The sequence below is a fragment of the Ambystoma mexicanum genome, chromosome 9 (assembly GCF_040938575.1).
Source record: "Ambystoma mexicanum isolate Mex_15411 chromosome 9, UKY_AmexF1_1, whole genome shotgun sequence".
Taxonomy (NCBI): Eukaryota; Metazoa; Chordata; class Amphibia; order Caudata; family Ambystomatidae; genus Ambystoma; species Ambystoma mexicanum.
The window spans coordinates 1,463,958,172-1,463,979,276 of NC_090931.1; the positions used below are offsets into that span (position 1 = coordinate 1,463,958,172).

Sequence of the window (21,105 nt, forward strand, 5' to 3'; positions counted from 1 at the left end):
GAAGATGGGAGTGGAGACAGGCGACTGAACGGCACGGCAACAGCGATCCAAGGACCCTACTGGTGAGACGCGGCTGGACCAAGCAGCGGAGTAGAGCTGCGTACCCACGGCCAGAGCGACGACGAGCGAAGAGGACTGGACAGGTAACGCCTGAGCAGAGTGCGAAACAGACACTGAAGAAAAGCGGCGGCATAGAGGCTGGTAAGCCGAAACAGAGAACGGAGGTGCCAAGACCAGCTGTCGGGACTACCGAGGGAGCGAGGTGAGCAGCGGTCTGGAGCGGGCGGGTGGGGTGCCTCACGGTGAGTGAGAACCCAACCCCTGAGGAATGGCAGCAGGCAACCCCTGACTCCCCTGGCCCCCAGGTGCCCCACTGGGCACTGCAGCAGAAGCAAACCCAGTGACAAAAGGCAGGAGCGCGGGTGACAGGAGTCAACGGAGCAGGGAACCCGACAGGGATAACGGGAACCCAGGGTGCTAAACGAGGCGTCCCTAGGGTGAGCCGAAGCGTGTGGGGTGGACAGAGCGACTGGAGCAGCCCCCCTCCCCTTTGCCAAACAATAGCGAGTCAGCTGCCGAAGAGGGAAACAGCCCCAGAGGACAAGGAGCCCATACGCAGTGTGAAACCCGATGAGCACCAGGAAAACAGATACGTGCCACGCAACACAATCGGAGGATAGAGGGAAGTGGGAAGAGTCCATGCCCACGACCCACAACCCTCGCCAAGGAAGTGCGCTGCCTCTCCAAAGCCCACGGTGCTGAGGGTGGGGGGGAGGCACGACTAATGTGATCAACCGACGGCTGGCATACAGCTGTCAAACTGCAACTAAACCACTGCAGAAGACAATGGTGTAGAGCTTTGAAGGGGAGCCTCTGAACGCAGACGTGGACCTGCCAGTAGCTCACTGTGGCGCCGTACCAGCCCAAGAACAAAACCTGGAGAAGTAACACGGAGGGGAAGGAGCACAGGAGACCCAGCAACAGAGTGCAACAAGCCCCCGACTGAAGAAAATCGATAAAGTTAATACACACAGAGCAGTGGCAATTTGGGGACACGCATACAAGGAGAAGCCAAGCAGAGTTACCCACAAGAGGTGAGGAGCGAGAGCGACTTAAACACATACGCGTCTCCCCCCTACCGGGCAATGCACAAAGGAGACCCTGACAATTGTGCAAAGAAACTGACAGCTCCTGTGTGGAGCTGAATAACACAGAAGCTCTACAGGGCATAACAGGGACAAGAAAGATCCGAACTACAGCCAAAGGTGGGCAAAAGGAGGAGGATGAACTGGTGAAGGAGCCGGCTAAACCGCAGCGCTACACAGGCTGAGGGGCACACGGGACACTTAAGAGTGTGATAACCGGCACGAGAGGAACTCACACTACTGCGAGGTCTCCCGTTGGGCTGGAGAGGAGAGCTTGAACTGGTTGCCCCACGCCTGCATTACACATACACAAGGAAGCCCTGCAAAGAAGGTGCAGATAGCTTTTGGCGCGCACTAGGAGACTCCCCCAGGCACAACAACTGAACCTGGGATCTAAAAACTAACACCCGCATTGAAAACAACATCAGGTCCAGAAGTGTCATGAGAGGTGATGTCCAAGGGGCCCTACTTGGGCAGCACCCACGACAAGCGCAAGAATACAGCGACACAGCTGGACGGCAAAATATCCGGAAAAGAACATACAGCCCTAAGTCGGGACCCACAAAAACCCCTCGGCCTGGAGAAAATGACCACGAAAGGGGCCGAAAGCCAGGCAAAAAAAGATCACTATGGAAACTTTCACGGTCGGGGGGCTGCCAAGATCTGAAGCCGTCCCAGTAGGTGCTGAGATGGCGTTCCCTGGAACTACAGAGGTAACAGCGGAACCAGGCAACGCACAGATACTAGAGGCCATCAAAACACTACAGACAGCCATGGAGAACAAAATAGATGATGTGGCCATAGACCTGGGCCTACTGAGACAGGATGTCTGTAATCTTTCAGGAAGGACAGATGAGCTTGAAACCCGACCTCGCGAAAACTCAGAGGCCAAAACACAGCCCCTGAAAGACGTGGAAGAACTGGCACAGAAAGTGAAGCACTTAGAAGACAGGGCTGAAGAGGCAGAAGGAAGAGCGTGCAGAAATAACATCAGCATTTTGGGCCTGCCAGAGGGCATCGAGGGAACGGACCCCATTAACTATGTGGAGAACCTACTAATACAAGAGATTGGAGCGCAGAAACGGTCACAGGGCTTCACTATCGAACAGGCTCACCGCTCCCTCACCAAACGACCGCCACCAGGAGCGCAAGTCATAGCCAAAGTGCTTTATTACAAGGACAGAGAAACAATTCTGACTTTTTCGAGAATGGGAGGTAAGATTGAAAGAAATTCAGCGAAGGTCGCCATATAACTGGATTATACCTTCCAAGTGCAAATGAAAAGGGCACAATTCATTTATACGAAAGCCAGGTTGAAAAAAGCTGGTCTACGCTATATGCTCCTTTACCCAGGCAAGACTTAAAGTACTGCACAATAACAAGACGCTGCTCTTTGAGACGCCGGCCAAAGCCAGGGAATGGATGGACGGGAAGCAAATCCAGGATCTCGAACCAAAAGAACGCGGGGAACGTTGAGAACTGCCCAGTGAAGATACAGACAAGCCTAGTCCACCTATCACACAAGACGGACTGGAACACACAGGAAACAGATGGAACACACACTTAGCATAGCGGATTGATCAGCTCCAAGAGCAACCAGAGATAGCCTGCTTCCTCATAGGAGCAGACTGCAGCGAACCTCTTAAACCCCGGAAGTTATTTGGGTACTGTTAGCCCGCCTGTAGGGCACCAGGAGACAAAGACAATGTCGAATGGAGCAGAAACGGGATAGTCATAACTGGGGAAACTTCGCTGGACAAAGTTTGTTATTTGGGATTTCAAAGTTGAGGGTGAGAGGGCAAATGGGAGTTGGCAGACAGAGGGAAATGATGGAAACACAGAAGGAACCACCTAGAGCTTAACAAAAGGTTGCAACAAGAGGGGGTGGCGCTAGAGGTGCCACACACAAGAACAAACAGACCATCAAATGCCATGGCTAACAAGATCAAGATTGTGACGTGGAACCTCAGAGGTATGAAAAGTTTCCTCAAGCAGCGCCGAATCCAAACCCACATCAGGCTTAACAAGGGTGGAATCGCCCTGCTGTAGGAGACCCATCTAGATGCAAGTAAGCAAGCTGCATTAACTAGATGCTGGAGAGGTACACTGATAGGCTCTGCATATTCCACCGACGCCAGGGGGGTCTGGATATCAGTAGACCCAACTATCCCGCTTAAAATTATCACCACAAAAACTGATGACGAAGGAAGGATGGCCTTGTTACACGGCACGATAGAGTGGAAAGAGATCTGCGTAATCAATACTTGCACTCCTAATCACAACACCACTGTTTTTTTCCATCCACTATATAAACGGAGGAGTCCCTTTGGAGATAGCACCCTGATATGGGGAGGGTATCATAAATGCACAATGGACCCACAAAAGATAGATCTGACAACTAACCATGTACAGCACTTTTCCCCTCTCCCCTTCCCCTTGCAATTTTCCCAGTCCCCTCTACCCTTGCACTTGTGCGATCTGAATGACACCTGGCCTAGTAGGATCGTTGTCTGTCTCCCCTTGTTCCCCCCCCCTGCCTCATCGCGCCTTGAAACACTTGTGTATAGGCGAGTTACAAATGCCATATCATATCATAAACACGCACGCCCATCCCCTCCAGCTAAAATCCTCGCAACATTAGCTCAACAATTTAGGCTAAAAGACCTATGGAGAGAGCAGCATCCAGATACCAGAGAATGCTCATTTTATTCACCACCGCATGCTGTCTACACTAGACTAGACTACATATTCGTCAGGGAGGAGCAACAAGACAGGTTTGAGGATACATTTTACTTGGCTAGAGTACTATCAGATTACACCCCACTCTTGACTACCTGTAACACTCACCTGGTATCCACGGGGACGTCACTCAGCCTGTTCTGACCTCTTACGATCTTGAACCCTTCCCTGGAGTCTACTCGACTGGAGACTGGGCCAGAAACACAGGATTGGTAGAGTTTAACTCCATATTGTCTCTGTGTGCTTGAACCCCTTCTTCCCCGGGGTCCAACCCTTCCCTTTGATCCACAGCTCACCTTGTTTTCTTGGAAAGTGTGCTCTCCGTCCTGCTTTCAGCACAGGGGCGCGTTGATTGATGCAGGCTCGTTGCTGCCTAGTTCCTTCACTGGCAAGAGTCTGACAGGTAAGTATAATGAGTCTTTTGAACAGTTCTCTAACTTGGTTCCTTTCCTTCCTTAGATGATGGCCGGCGCCCGGGGATGGCGACATGCTGCTGAGATGAGTAGCGCTGAAGGTGAGTGAGAGCGTGATGTGACCCTTTCGTATTTGTATTGAACTGAGTTCTTTTTCTGTGTCTTTTAGGTGCCGCAACGTTTTCAGCGTGGATGCCGGTTATGAAGAAGAAATGCGGTGAGTAAGCACAGTATGCGGCACCTCTAGATGTTTCCACGCTAACATGGAGTGTCTTTTCCCTCTTGCAGATTGATGAGAATTTCCGGAGACAGAGTTCCCCCAGAGCGGCTGGGATTCAGGTAAGCGTTTGAAGCTTGTACAGTCTTTAAAAATAAGCAAAGGTTTGCTGAATGCTTACTAATGTCTTTTTTCTGTTCTTTTCCCTTTTCCTTAGGAAGCGGCGTTCTGGGATGGGAATGACACCGCCGAAGATGCCCGCAGAACAGAAGGAGCGATGAATGATGGGCAGAAGCACCGCAAGGTAAGGCTGTTCCTAACGGTGTTCTTGTTCTTGCAGGAGCTGAGCGCAGAAGAAGGATGCAGGCCTACTGGAGACCGATCCGAACACGGTGAGTGTCACGCTGCAGGTGCAGAAAACACAAAGCATGTTTCTCAGCCTGGGCGTGGCTTAAATAGTCTCTGGGTATCCCAGGTGTCTCTGGTTTGAACCACACCCAAAAGACTAGACCACACATGCAGTTCTGGGAACCGAAATATGTGGGGGCATCCATCTTGTCCCCATCAATGCACTACAAGTCCAATCCCCAATGTTATCCTATGGGAGTGAGTGAGTCTGGTGCCACAAGCGCCAAGTCTGACTCCAAGTGGGTCTTTGGAGGGATGGAGAGGCCCTTGAGGGCCATGTAGGTGATCGTGGCCTGGCTCCAGCCTGACATCTTGGAGGGCTGGGGACATGAGGGGCAGGAATCATGACACTACCTGGACGGTGACTGCAGCCAGGTCCCCCATACCACCGTGGAGGCTGAGAAGTGAAGCCCTGCTGGACGCAGCCTTTCGAGGACAGATCGAAAAATGCACACAGGACTACTGGCAGATAAATGATAACAGTGTAAGATACGTGGGCACAGCGTGGGAAGCATACAAGGTCTTAGAAAGGGGGGAAATGATTGCTGCAATAGGGGGAGCCCAAAGATCCATTGAAACCACCTTAACGCGCACTGAGGGGGAACTAAGAGAATTAGAATCAAGAGCGAAATCAAACCCAGAACACCTGCCAAAGGAAGTTGGCCTTAGACAAGCATGCCTAACATATTGGGAACAACTGAGTAAGCTTAGTTAGAAAAAACATCTCGAAAGGAGCCATGCCCTTGGGGATAAACCAGGTAAACTTTTAGCTTGGCTATACAAGCGGGAGGCCCCTAGGACACCCATATGCCAAGTCCGTAACTCAAAGGGCAAGGTAGTGCACACACAAGCAAAATAAATTCGACCTTCTCTGCTTTTTACCAGGACCTCTACGCTAGCACTCCTTCGGCCACAGACAAAGAAATAGAAGAAGATGTCCTGGACATCATTAAACTGCCTAAGCTGGATGCACAAATGGCAGAAGCCCTAGATGACACAGCAACCCCTGAGGAGGTCCTGGCCACTATTAGATCATTACCGTCTGGGAAAACGGGCTCCCAGGGGAGTTTTACAAGGCATATGATGAAATACTGGCACCACTCCTAGCTGGAGTATATAATGAGGCATATGAGGTGGGGACACTCCCAGAATCCATGAGGGAAGCGGTTATCATCCCGCTATTGAAACCCTGGAGGGATGGGGAGAATTGCGGCTCATATCGACAGTTGTCTATGTTAAATCTAGACAACTAAATATTAACGGCACTCCTAGCAAGGAGACTGCGTAAAGTCATCCCCTTATTGATCCACCAAAACCAGGTGGGGTATGTTCCAGGGCGGACTATCTCTGAAAACCTGCGTAGACTACACCACATCATATACAGCACTAGTTACTGGACCGACGAATGTGCTGTGGCGTCTCGATGCCACTAAGGCTTTTGATTCAGTTTGGTGGACCTGGTTGTACGCTACCATGACGAAAATGGGGATAGGGCCCGTTTTCTTAAAATGGACCATATTTATATACACAAGCCCTATGGCGAGATTGTGCACCGGGAAAACATTCTCGGACAAATGGCAACTATATAGGGGAACGCGGCAAGGCTGCCCTCTGTCTCACATGTTATACATCATAGCTACGGAACCAGTGGCTGCAAATCTAAGGCAGGAATATGGCGACGGCGGCATAGTAGTAGTAGATGGAGTGACCCACTTGGTGTCGATGTATGCCGATGACACGCTATTATACCTGAACAACCCAGAACAAATACTGCCATACATATTAGAGACATTAGATGGGTTCCAGAAGTACACAGGGATTCAAATTAATAAGGAAAAATCATGTCTCCTTCTCCTAGCTGCCCAAGGTGAAGTTAATATTGAAAAACTCCCGATCATGGCCTTTCAGTGGAAAGCCACCTCCTTTAAATACCTGGTAATAACTATCCATCGCAACCCGGAAACTGAACAGGCACTCAACACGATAAAAGCCCGGGAGAGCCTGGAGAGATCAATGGTCTTCTGGAGCAAATTACCACTGTCGGTGGCGGGTAGGGCTGGACTCCTCAAGATGGTGGCATTACCACAACTGTTACACTGCTTTAGTAACGTCCCATACAACGTTCCACCACGGTTCTTTAGGGACCTAGATAAACTCTGCAGAGGGTTCCTGTGGAGGGAGGGTAGGCACAGAGTTGCACTGCAGGTGATGCAAAGGCCCTAAGAAAAAGGAGGCCCGAAAATACCTAATTTTGAACTGTATTACTTGGCAGGACAACTGCGACATGTGGTGAACTGGATGGCTGAAGAGATTACGGAAGACACCCGGCTCTTGCAGCCGGCCTTCCCACGGCTGCTCCTAAGGGACCTACTCTGGACCCCGCAGAAACTAACTCCAAACTACCCCTACTTGGCGAAACTCAGAGTTCAGCTCTGGAGACGGACATGTAATGCTTTGAAGATAACAGACCCAATCTCCCCGCTGATCCCCGTCACGGCGATCATGGCGTGTAGACCCTGGGGACAAAGGGAAGTAAGAAACAGATGGGAGCCTTGCGGAGACGCTACAGTGGGAGATCTGCTGAACGACCAGGGAACCCTGACATTCTCTGAACTGCACAAGACCACGGGCCTGCCTACTGAGCAGTTTCTGCTCCACAGAGCAGTGATAAGGGAGCTCAGGATAAGATGGCCGGATATAGGCAACCAAACAACAGAACATGAGAACATTGAAAGCTTGTTGAGTGTTGCAGAAGGGGGCCATGAAATCTCGAGGCTCTACGAAACACTAATGAATACCACAACCAATGACGAGCTCAGAAGCAAAGCGAAATGGGAGCAGGAACTGGGCTTAGAGTTTGAAGACGAAACATGGGGAACCATAACCCAGTATCACAAGAAGGTATCCAGGAATGCCAGATTGCAGCTCATACAATTTTACATCATCAACAGAGCGTACCGCACACCTGAAGTGATCTCCAGGTTCAAAGGGGCAGGAACCAAGGAATGCTCTAAATGTAATGAACCTAGAGCGGGAATGACTCGTATGTTTTGGGGATGTCCAGTGATACAAGCCTACTGGACACAGATAGCTGTAAAGGTGGAAGTGGAGGACATAGTTCTAGACATACAAACCCCAGCAGCATGCATCCTGGGCAGATACAAGAGGAGCCGAAAGAATAAGCCATTGAACAAACTGAAAGATTTAATGTACATTCTTGCAAAGAGACGCATAGCCATGGGGTGGAAAAACGCCAGGAGTCCAAGTGTGGCACAGTGGTGGGAGGACCTTCGAAATTGGGTGGCAGCGGAAACGGGAGCATGGGAGAATGCACTCCGAGAACAGAGCCTAGACTGAAGCGAAGACCTGCAACAGTGGGTGGCAACAGTGTCGTTGCTACCCTCGACTTTGGACAATAGTACTGCAGACAAAGCAGGGAGTCCGCAATCGGCGGATGTATTGGTGGAACCCTAGAACAAAAGGTGGAACGAAGTAGGGGGGTGGGAGGCGAATTGGGGGTTATGTGAGTTAATGGAATAATGCAACGATGATCAAAACAGTTTTGGTTTATTTATTGATTGTTAAAATCTTAATAAAAAAATGAAACAAAAAAAAAAGTGACCCCTACTTGGAGTGAACCAGGGAAAGTCAAGAGCCTGAAGTTGTTTTGCCTAAAAGTGTTACAAGTGACTAAAAGAAAAGTCAAGTGAAGTACTGAAAGCCTGAAAGATTACAAAGCGGATTTGAAATCAGTGTTGCGAGAAAGTTGAACGGATTGTGAATTCGAAGCCAAGAGCGCTGCCTTCTTGGTGAAGGGATCGCTGAGATCTTGAAGCTCTGTTGAAGTTGGGGAAGGGAACCCCCAAGGCCATTTGGAACTGTTTTGAACTTGGGGAAGAGGAAGCTGGAAGCAAGCCAGGAGCTGGAAGAGACTAGAACTTTATTTTGAACACTTTCTTTGGTTGCTGACCTCCCTACACATTGTATGTCTTTAGTTGTGAGCAGGGGTCAAGTCCTAAAAATTGAAGTGGGGGTACTCAACACACACAATGGGATGTGACACCACCAGAAATTAGCATATCAAGGTGAAATATGCACAGTTCATTAAATTGGGTTTGCATAACCACCCAAATTGCACAGGACGAATGGCATTTGCCTTTCATAAAATCAACACACAAAACCAAGAGAGGATATTTGATTCTAATAGTGTTTTTGAAAACGTGTAACGGTGAGCACGTTTTAAACTCCAAGAACCAATACAAATGTTTTCCTAGGATATGCAGTACCAAAATGAGACATTTCACCTTTAGTAGTAGTAATAATAATAATAATATAGCATTTATATAGCGCTACGAACCCTCAGGTATGTGAGCGCTGCTTATTATTACCCACGGTGTGTGGTGCTCATTTATCGACCTCAGAAGGATGAAAGGCTGAGTTTGGCCCTGCCGGGATTCGAACCTGCGTTAGCAAGCTCTGCACAGATGTCAAAGCGAGCGCTCTACTCGCTGTGTGTTGTTATATTCCACTAGGTTATATAGTGCAGTGGTGAAGTGTCCTGCATACACACCTGAAGACTGGTTTCACCCCAGAGGTCAGCTTTAAATCATAAAGTTAAAGAGGACATTCAATGTTTCTTATTTTAGCTGGGGGGACTGAGTCCACCCTCTGAATAAAGTGGGTGGACTCCGTCTCCCCGCGTGTACCCTCGACTTGAGCCCTGGTTGTGAGAGCAAGTATAGGTTTTGGACACAGAGACTATTGAGTTGAACTTTATGACAGACAATCCGTAGGTTTCTTTAGGTAGGGAAATAGGGCAAGTTAAGCCTGACTGCGTCCTGACAATCAAGAAATAAACCATAGATTTTATAAAAAAAAGGGAATCTGTTGCCTGGGTTTTACTTCATGATACCTTCACAGGGCCTAGGGAAGTAAGCAGGATGGCTTTACTGCACGCATTTTCTTGGGCAGGGCTTCTACATGCCCAGGCTCACCATACAGTGAGAAATTTCCAGAAATGTCCCCCTTGCACAGAGAACATCTTTCTAGCTATATCTACTCTTGGTGCTTCTCCACATAGACTACAGTTCAGTCCCACGATACATTTGGTCCAATTGTACACATAGCTTGTCCACCTTTTCGTTATCATGCCTTCCTGTGCACATCCTCCATCCCTCGCCCTCATCCCAACAATCTACCCAACTTTTCTTCTCCCTACCACTTCTGAATGTTCCATCATACGCAAAGTGCTTCAAAGCCATAAACTATGTCAGGAGGCGCTAAACAAATGTAAGATAACAAAAGATAAAGGTTTCATAAATTCAACCTTTTTTGTCCAAACTTGTGTCAAACCCATTTGGCTCAATAGATTGGTGTTCTTTGGTCATTCCCAAATACTCTTTGATTTAGATGTCGAGACCTATGGTTCGACTTAGAAAGAGTCCTGTCAGCTCCCAAAGTTGTTAAATATTGGGGCTCTCCCCCTGGTAAAGAAGCAACAAAATATTTAATAGCACTTTGGGCAGTTTGTTTCAACATGGAACGTTAATACCTTCTAAGTGGGGGTCCTTGTCTGGGGTCGTCTATACCTGCACTGCTGTGAGCATCTAACAAATAGTGTGGTACCTGGGTTGAGGGCTGCGATGAGGTATGGTTTCTGGAGTGTGGCCTAGGCATGTAACTAACCTTTGTCAATACATAATAAAGATGTTATTTTACAGCAAACTTTGATAACTAGCACAAAGCTTCACTTTCTCCAATCCCCCTACTGCCGTGCCTATCCAAAGGATTTTTGAGAAGGGATGAGGAAGTGTGGGATACGGGGGCATCACTGCAAAGTCTTCTTTTGACCCCTAAACTCAGAGGGACACAAGATAGTGACCCTTTTAAGTTTTGTTTTAACAAGTGGATATTGCACCTCATCTTGAAGGCATACTGCCACCAAGCTGGGAAAGAAGCATAGCAGACTTGATTATCTCCTCACTCCTGCTCCCCTCCATACATTGTGCTACTTCAGACCTCACTCGCTGCAAATCAACTAATTAAACTCCTCTCACTGCTCATTCTTATGCCAGTTACCATGCTCACACCATATAAAGTTACACAGGCCTTATGCATACCTCTTGGTTGTAATGCGTTTGCCATTCACGAAAGTGGTAGACGTGGACACAGATCGGAAATTTCCATTACCACCAGTGGATCCAAATGTGGAAAAGGAGGAGAACTCTATGGAGAACAAAAGAAGAAATCAGGATAAAAGAAACACTTGACTATTTCGAGGTGCCCTTTCTCCCTGTGAAAGACTGTCCTTCCAGCCAAGTGGGAGCACCAGAGATAAAACATGGAAGAACATTTCTCCAGAAACACAAAGCCACACCTTTCGGAGCCCTGCATAGCCGACAGGCAGAAGGGGGAGAAAGGCAATTGCCTCAGGAACAGTGGCAAGTTACATCTACTCATGAATGGCTGACTAGTATCCCAAGAGAATAAGATGAAAATAAACACATGCTCCACAATCCAAACCCTCTCCAACACAGAGGCCATTCAAAAGACCACCCAAGACTGAGAGCAAAACCAAAATTACCAGATCGAAAAGTCTTTCTACAGCTAGCCCCATTGTGGGTATACGAGCAAAACAAAGAGGTATCCAAACCAGGAATGAGAAGTGGAGTTTTGTAAAGTGAAAGTGGTGCAGGATTTTAAGACTTCCAAAAGTCTTCAAAAGTAAAGTGCAGCTCATCTTTAGTGAGTACACAGTGAACGTACGACATGCATTACTTACCGTAATAGCATTTCTGATGATTGTATCTGCTAGGATTCACATGCTTTGCATATGGTCCGACCTCCAGTGCTAACCGCGGAGTATTGCATCTTGCTTTCGGGGACCAAAAGGGGACGTCGGCATAGGCGTGTCTGTAACACTATCCCTATCGTGACGTGTAGTGTACCAAAAATGCCTCACGCACCAAAGGTCCCTCAGATTGCATTTTTTCTGCCATGAGGGAGCCCAAGGCTATAGTGAGCGAGTACATAAAGAGAGAAAGTAGTAAGACGTCTATGTTCCTTCCACCCCAAGCGGGGAGGTAGGGAGGACGCATGTGTATCTAAGCAGATACAATCATCAGAAATGCTATTACGGTAAGTAATGCATGTCTTCTGATGCATGTTAATCTGCTTATAATCACATGCTTTGCATAGACTAGCGAGCAGTACCCGGAGTTGGAGGTGGGTTGTGAGAAGGAACAATAGAGAAAAGATGTCTTAGCACTGCTTGTCCCACCTGAGAATCAGACCAAGAATGAGTGTCTAGGCAATAGTGTTTTGTAAAGGTGTGTACAGAAGGAACAAGTTACTTACCTGTAACTGTTGTTCTCAATCATGGGTCTGGCATGGATTCACATGCTCATGAATATTCCCCGTCGTCAGGCCGGGAATCCTCGGTATAGAAAAAAAATCAGTATCAGTTTCGTTTCTGATCCGTCTTTCTTAGTAGCAACCAATCACTGGTCTCTGGGTCATACTGCTCTCTCCCTAAGCCCCGCCTCCGGCAGCCATCCTCAGATTTGGTAGCACGTAAAGTGGCAGTATGACCAAGTGAAGAGCCGCAGAGGGGTAGGCGGGAGGGTTCGCATGTGAATCCATGCCAGACCCATGCTGGAGAACAACAGTTACAGGTAAGTAACTTGTTCCTTCTCCAGCATGGGGTCTGGCATGGATTCACATGCTCATGAGTAAGAGAATACATAGCAGTACACACATGCACAACCATGGGAGGTGGCAAGAGGCTCAACATTAAGCAATACGACAACTCAACATTAAGCAACTCTTACCTCCTCACCAGGCTCACCTTAGGCGAACAGGTTGCGCAGCACTGCTTGGCCAACCCTGGACTCCTCCCTGGAGTCCCGATCGACGCAGTAGAATCTTGAGAAGGTGTGGGTCGACCTCCACGTCGCAGCCCTGCAGATGTCCAGCAGGGGCACACCAGACAGGAACGCTGTGGTAGCAGCGATCGCTCTGGTCGAATGGGCTCTCGGACGGCCGGGCAGCTGTCGGTTTGCCAACCGGTGACAGTGCATGATGCAGCCGGAGAGCCATCTGGAAATGGAAGTCTTCGAGAGAGCCTTCCCTTGATTCACAGTCCCAAAGTTCACAAACAGCTGTGACGTCTTCCGAAAACTCTTTGTGCGGTCCACGTAGAACTTCAGCGCTCTAGCTACATCCAGCGAGTGCAAAGTCCTCTCGGCCGGCGACGAAGGCGACGGGAAGAAAACGGGCAACACCAAGGACTCGTTGAGGTGGAAGTCCAACGGCACCTTGGGCATAAAGGATGGATGTGTCCTCAGCACCACCCTCGTGTCATGAAAAGTTAAGTATGGAGGCTTGCAAGATAGGGCCTGGATCTCTCCCACTCGTCGTGCGGAGGTGATGAGGAAAGCCGTCTTCCATGACAGGAACTTCAAAGGCGCCGAATGCATAGGCTCGAATGGGGCCCCCTTGAGCTTGGTCAGCACCACATTAAGCTCCCACGCCGGGGCAGGAGCCTTCACCGGCGGGAATGATCGGAATAGTCCCTTCATGAATTCTTTCAACAGGCGATGAGACCACAAGGACGCCCGTCCCGTCGTCCTGGTATATCGGGAGATTGCAGCCAGATGTATTTTGATTGAGGAGTGAGCCAGTCCAGCTTTGGCCAGCGATAGTAGGTACGGCAGTACTTGAGGGGCCGTAATCCGCAGAGGGTTAATCTTCTGTGCACGGCACCAGACAGAGAACCTCTTCCATTTATGTCCGTAGCACTTGAGAGTTGAGGACGCCCTGGCCTTTGCAAGAACCTCTCTGCAGTCGGCCGGGATGTCGTACCCTCCAAACTCTAGTGCTGCAGGAGCCAGGCCTGCAAGTTCAGCGACTCCGGGTTGTGGTGAAGAATGGCGCCTCCTTCTCTGGAGAGAAGGTCTGCGTCCGTCGGCAGCTTGACTGGTGGGGACGTTGACAAGTCCAGAAGGTCCGGGAACCAGATCTGTCTCGGCCACGCCGGTGCGACGAGGATCATCCTGCACCGGGACCTCTTGAGCTGGTTAATGAGCCGGAGCAGCAACGGCAGCGGAGGGAACGCATAAAGAAATAGGCCGTCCCAGGGGAACGAGAAAGCATCGCCCATGCTCCTCAGCTGGGGGAACCTTCTGGCGAAACTCCGGCACTTGGAATTCGTCGCCGTCGCGAAGAGATCGATTTGGGGTTCGCCCCATCATCGGAAGAGTCAATCCACTTGATCCTGGCGTAGTTCCCACTCGTGGCACGAGCACAGCTCCCTGCTGAGTGAGTCGGCGATCGTGTTTTTTATTCCTGCCAGATGAAGAGGCACCAGAAACAACCCTTGGGCGACGGCCCAATGCCACAGATCTTGGGCTTCCTTGGATAGGGCCGGGGACCTGGTTCCGCCCTGCTTCCGGATTTAGAACATCGTGGTGGTGTTGTCGGTGAAGATCCTCACCACCTTGCCCTTGAGGGACGGAAGAAAAGACCTGAGGGCCCAGAACACCACGCGGATCTCCAAGATGTTGATGTGGAGAGACTTCTCCTCCGGGAGCCAAAGGCCTCTCGCGTGAAGATCTCCGGAGTGTGCTCCCCAACCTTCCAAGGAGGCGTCCGTCGTCACTGTCACCTGGTGAGCTGGGGTCTGAAAGTCTGTGCCCGCCGACAGATGGGATTGGGAACCCCACCACCGGATCGCCTGACGGAACGTCTCGTTGAGAGGGATCCTGTCCTCGAAGCTGCCAGTCGACTGGATCCAGCGGGCGTCGAGGAACTCCTGTAAGGGTCTCATCCGAAGCCTGCAAAGGCGCACCAGATAAATGCAGGTGGACATCATCCCGAGGAGGGACTTGATAGATCTTACCCTGGCCATGTCCGTGGCCCGCAGACGCTGCACCTTGCCCAGAATGGTCCTGGTCCTTTCCTCCGACGGCGAGGCCAGCCGCGCCACTGTGTCGAGCTTGGCTCCCAGAAACAGGGCGACTTGCCACGGAACCAGGTGGGATTTTGGAAAGTTGATGGAGAATCCCAGGTCCGTGAGCAGCTGGACGGTCTTCGCAGTGTGCTCCACGGCGAGCTCCCTTGTCCTTGCCCGGATGAGCCAGTCGTCCAGGTAGGGGTAGACGTGGATCCCCTGTAGGCGCAGCCGCGCCGCCACCGGTGCGAGGCACTTGATGACGACCTGGGTGACGACTTCAATCCGAACTGGAGGGCCTTGAACTGGTAGTGCCGCCCTTGGACCACGAACCTGAGGAACTTTCAGTGTCTTTTTAGAATGGGGATGTGGAAGTAGGCATCCTCCAAGTCCAACGACGACAGGAAATCGCCCTCCTCCAGCTGTCCCAGCACATGCTGGAGGGTGACCATACGGAACTTCTGTGCCTTGATGTACTTGTTCAGTTGTCGTAGGTCCAGGATGGGGCGCCATCCTCCTGTCTTCTTTTTTTACGAGGAAGTACCTTGAGTAAACTCCGGAGCCCCGAAGCCTCTTTGGGACGAGCTCGATGGCACCCTTCTTGAGCATTGCCCTTACTTCCAACAGTAGTTGAGGGACGTGATTTTCCTTCCTGGCCACGGGTGGAACGCGAGGGCACTTCTTCTGAAACTCGAGGGCGTGCCCTTGGGCCAGGGCGTCCAGCACCCAACTGTCGGTGGAGATGGACTCCCACACGCTGACGAATCTCGCCAGCCAGCCTCCCACCGGGGTGCTTCGGCGGGGGCCCGACCCCACGGTCGGTTCAATCGTGTTTGGAGGCCGCCTTGCCTCCTTGTTGACAACGACGGGCACCACCTGACTTGCCGCGTCCCCTGTAGGCTTCCTGGGACGAAGATCTTGCCGCTTGGCGGTAAGTGGAGGAGACACTGCCGGATCCCTTGGAGGCACCTTGTCTGCCTCCGGAGCTCCGAAAGGACGGCCGTCGTTGTTGGAGCACTCCCAGTGCCCGGGCAGTCTGTCTGTCTTGATGGCCTGAAGGGACTCATCAACCGCCTTCCCAAACAGGTTGTTCCCGTCGAAGGGCATGTCCAAAACCTTGGTTTGTACGTCCTGGCGGAAATCCGTGGCCTTGAGCCATCCTCGTCGTCTCAAGCAAACGCCGTTGCCCAACTGACGGAAACCGGTGTTGGCGATGTCCGTTGCCACCATGATGGCGTGGTCCGAAGCAATCTCCCCCTCCTGTAGGATTTCAAGGGCCTCAGCCCTTTTGGCGTCCGGAAGGAAGTCTAACAGAGAGGGGATTTTGAACCACAACTCCCTGTCGTAGCGGGCTACGATAGCAGGGCGTTGGCCGCCTTAATAGTCGTTGCTGTGGATGAGATGATCCGTCGTCCCATCGTGTCCAACTTCCTGCCCTCGCCATCCGGCGGGGAAGTGGATGTCGAGGCTGATGCCCCCCCAGCTTTCTTCTTTGCCGCCGCCGAGACGACCGAATCCGGGGTAGGTTGTGCCCGAAGGCACAAGGGGGAAGCGTCGGGGACCCGGTACTTCTTCTCGTACCGGTCCCTCTTTGCCGGCGCCGTGGCAGGGTTCTTGAGGAGGGCGAGCCCCTCATCCTAGATGTCATCAAGAAGCGATACGGCGAGGACCGTCTTCCTTTTAGCCTTGTGCCGTTGGTAAAGGAACCCTTCTTTCTTCTTTTCTTCTGGGCAGAGCTGAAAAAGCTCGGATGTCCTGGAAATCATGGCATGAAAGGATCCAATCTCGTCGGGCGGGGACGTCCGAGCAGGGGACGACGGGGGACACATCCCGTCGTCGCCTCCTTCGTCATCTGTACCTGTCGTAGCCGTGTCCGTGCCTGTATCATCCCTGTGGGTAGTAGACCGGGGGGAAGGCAGAGCAGGCCGCAGAGGTGGGAGAGGTGGCGTATGATGCGTCGTCCTCCTCTTATGCGGTGGACTCTCCGAGGGTCCTGGCTCCGGTTCCCCCGTCGGGTCTGGCTCAGGTACCTCCGTCGGGGGAAGGGGCAACCTTGTCCTTATCTCCGAGCATAAGGACTGAATCGCTGACAAAATGGCCGCCGAGGTGTCCTGCGGCGCCGGAAACGACGGGCGCGAGGGCTCTTGAGGAGCCTTGTCGGCGACACTGTCGCTCTCGTCGTCGCCCTCGTCGGGATCCCTCCCGATGGGCTGGGCCTCTTCCACGACTTCGATGAGCTCTTCTTCAGAGGTCGTGTCCGTATCCATGATGGCCACCAGCCCCTCCCCCACCTTTTCCAACAAGGACTTTTTGGGGGTCTTCTCAATGGGCCTGAAAGACGACTCCCTCCGCGGTGGCAGGGAGACTCTGGGTCCTGAGGGCGTCTCCACTGGTGTAGCCTCCACAGGCTGAGCCAGGGCCGCAGCGACATCCTCAATCGAGGTCTTAGCAGGGTGAATTAAGGCCATCGTCACCTTCTGGACACCTGGGGCCTTCACCTTGGGGGGAGGGTCCGAGCCTCACTCCCCCTCTGCCGGAATCTTCGACCGCTCGGACTTCTTTTTATTCTTCTCGCCTGACGGGCTCTTCCCTTCCAGCCAGTTGGCAAGACGGAGGTGGCGATCCTTCATGGTCCGCTCCGACATGTTCCCACAAAATGCACAGTCCTTCTCCTTGTGCGTCTTGTCCTCATGGAGACAGTAGAGGCATAACGAATGCTCGTCCTCCTTGAAAATATTCTGAAGCTGGCATCCAGGGCAGGTCCTGAACAGCTTCCCGGGTGTCGAGCTTCCTTTCTCCTGGGCCATCTCCGGGGTAGGCCTCGGAACTTCTGGAATTCTCCAAAAGCGTAACTCGATGAAATCTTCACCCTTGAGGGGCGTAGAAAACTCCGAAACGGATCCCCGTTGATCGGATGTAGAAACGGTGGAGCTTGAGGCTCTATTTAACCGTAAAATGAGAAAAATCTCCTGAAAAAGCGCGAAAACGCAGCAAAAGCTCGAGAGCTACAGCATGAGGACTCCCAACACTTGAACGTGCGGTAAAAATCTGAGGATGGCTGCCGGAGGCGGGGCTTAGGGAGAGGGCAGTCATTGGCTCGGGGCAGTATGACCCAGAGACCAGTGATTGGTTACTACTAAGAAAGACAGATCAGAAACGAAACTGATACTGATTTTTTTCTATACCGAGGATTCCCGGCCTGACGACAGGGAATATTCATGAGCATGTGAATCCATGCCAGACCCCATGCTGGAGAACTCCAGGTTGCCGCTTTGCAAATTGACTCAAGGGGAACATTTGCAAAGAATGCAATGAATGCTATGGATGCCCCAGTGCCCCGAGTAGAATGTGCGAATGTGCTCTAGACTTGAAGGGCAGTTCTCTCTTAGCAAGAGTGTAACATAGTGCGATGTATTTGACAATCCACCTTGAGATAGCGGATTTAGAGACAGGATCCCCTTCTCTACTAGCTGCCACAGAAACGAAGAATTGTTTTGTTTTCCTCAGTGGTTTAGTTCTTTCCAGGTAGAACATGACTGCCCTGCGCACATCTAGTGTGTGTAGGCTTCTTTCGGCCATGCTAGTAGGGTTCTGGAAGAAAGTGGGTAGTTCGATTGATTGGTTCACATGAAACTTTGAGATTAATTTAGGCGCAAATCTGTGATGTGTGCGTAGAACTACCTTATCTTTGTGGACTGTAACAATGGGGTCTAGAACAGAAAGTGCCTGTAGTTCGCTAACCCTTCTGATAGAAGTGATAGCCACTAGGAAGGCCGTTTTATAAGTCAGGTCTTTTAGACTTGCTTTATGCATAGGCTCAAAGGGAGCTCCTATGAGCCTGGTCAAAACCACATTTAGGTCCCATCCAGGGGCTGGGTGAGAAACGGGAGGATAAATCCTCTTAACCCCTTTAAGCTTTAGGCTTTAATCACTGGTATTTTCCACCACAACACTTTTTGTTGTGATGTGGTGTGGTGTAGGCTGACAGAGCAGCCAGATGAACCTTTAGGGAATTGAAGACTAACCCAGTGTCCAACAGATGGGTTAGGCACAGCACAATGTGTGTGGGTGAACAATCGATGGGATTGACGCCCTTGGAATTGCACCAGATGACAAAACGTTTCCATTTGCTGCCATAGCAATAACGTGTCTTCGGTTTCCTAGCTTCCCTGAGTATGTCCATGCACCCCTGAGGGAGTTGCAGGTGTCCAAACTCTATGACCTCAGGAGCCAAGCTGCTAAGTTCAGAGTTTAAGGGTATGGGTGTAGGGTCTCCCCCCTGTCCTGAGACATGTTGTACGGGCAGGGTAGTTTCACTGGTGGGGCGAGGGACATTTTCATCAGGTGAGCGAACCAGGGTTGGTGGGTCCACATGGGGGCCACCAGTATCATAGTAACTGGTTCCTGGTGCATCGTGTGCACTATCTTGTTGAGAAGGGGAGCCGGGGGAAAAGCGTAGACAAATTTCCCTGACCATGTTATCCAGAGACCGTTCCCCTTGGATCGGTTCTGCGGGTACCTGGAGGCGTAGTCTTGGCATTGGGTGTTCACCTGAGTAGCGAACAGGTCGATTTTGGGAAACCCCATTCTGCGAAGACGTTGGACACAATGTCTTTGTGTAGCGCCACTCGTATTCTTCGGGCAGAGGGAAATCTCTGCTGAGCACATCTGCCAGAAGATTGAGTTCCCCTGGAACATGTTGGGACAACAGAAACATCTTGTGTTTGAGAGCCCATATCCAAATGTTTTGGGACAGCTTGGATAGCCCTGGAGAGTGAGTGCCCCCTGGGTGTTCAGGTAATACATGGCTGTAGTGCTGTCTGTTAGAATCAGCACTCTCTTCCCTTGTAGTTGCACCTGAAAGGCCTTCAAAGCCTTGAACACCACTAATATGTCAAGTAAGTTTTTATGGTTGGACGCTACTTGAGGGGACCAAACTCTGTCTGCTTAAGCAGGTGAGCCCCCACCCTGTGAGAGATGCGTCTGTAGTGCGAGTGGTTCCACTGCAGGGGGTGGTGAAGGTCTTCCCCTTCAAGAGGTTTTCTCTTGACCACCAGTGCAGAGAGAGAACGAGGGCTGGCGAGACAACTACCAGATCTTCCTATTGTCCGCCGGCCTGACAGCACTGGCTGTTGAGCCGCTCTTGTATGGAACGCATGCGCAGCCGCGCATGGGGAACCAAGTATATGCATAACGCCATCATTCCTAGCAAGCGCATGGCCTTGCGCACCATCACCTCCCGACTGGCTACATATTGAGGGATCTGAAAAAGCATGTTCTGAACCCTCACGTTGGAGGGGAAGACGAGACCGTCCTTCGTCCGAATTAGAGCTCCCAGAAATTGTTTTGTTTGACTGGGGACTAGACTGGATTTCTTTTCGTTGATTGAGAAACCCAGACTGAAGATGAGATCTACTGCTTTTTGGGTGTTCGAAAAACATGCGTTGAATGAGTCCCCCGTGATGAGCCAGTCGTCGAGGTATGGGTAAACTGGGTCCGACAGTCTGCATAGGTGTGCTGCAGCCACTGCCAGGACTTTGGTAAACACCCTTCGCGCTGAGGCTATGCCGAAGGGGAGTACCTTGAATTCGTAATGCCTGTCCTCTATCATGAAGCTTAAATATTTCCTGTGCACTGGCAACATTGAAATATGAAAGTATGCATCTTTCATGTACAATGTTGCCATGTAGTCCCCTTGTTTCAGCAATGGGATCACCTCTTGCAGTGTTACCATGCAAAACTTCTGGGGTTTTATAAACTTGTTCGCTGGACGCAGGTCTAGAACAGGGCGCATAGTGAGATCCTTTTTGGGTTCAAGGAAGTACACTGAATAAATACCCTCATTTACCTGAATAATAGGGACAGCTTCTATGGCGTCCTTTCCCACCAGTGCTTCCACCTCTTGACCAGATGGTCTGGTGAAAGGCGCCGCGATCGCGGCGGTCTGAATTGTGGTGGTCGGGCGAATTCCATGCAGTACCCATGGGCGACCTTCTTTATGACCCACTGGTCTGAAGTTATACCCTCCCATGCCATGAGGAAAGATATTAAATCGCCCCCGACCGGGGTGACATGGGAGGGGACCTGAATTTGGTGGTCATTTCTGACCAGAGGCTGTGGCGCCTCTGGTATTGGGGCCTCTGCCTTTGCTGCGTTTCTGACCCCTTGAACGGTAGTATGCAGGGCTTCCAGACGTTTGTCCTGTGTTGAAGTTTCCCGTGCCGTAGTTGTTTT

The 21,105-nt window shown here is 51.0% G+C and overlaps 1 protein-coding gene across 7 annotated transcripts in view; it reads right to left on the reverse strand.

Annotated features, from left to right (window-relative positions):
• The window catches only part of DNAJB2 (DnaJ heat shock protein family (Hsp40) member B2), a 628,983-nt gene that overhangs the window by 292,618 nt on the left and 315,260 nt on the right, over window positions 1-21,105 (reverse strand). For all 7 annotated transcript variants that reach the window (XM_069616895.1, XM_069616890.1, XM_069616892.1 and 4 more), the window contains exon 7: window positions 11,042-11,147. In XM_069616895.1, the coding sequence (XP_069472996.1) occupies window positions 11,042-11,147 (106 nt within the window). The remainder of the gene's footprint in view (window positions 1-11,041; window positions 11,148-21,105) is intronic.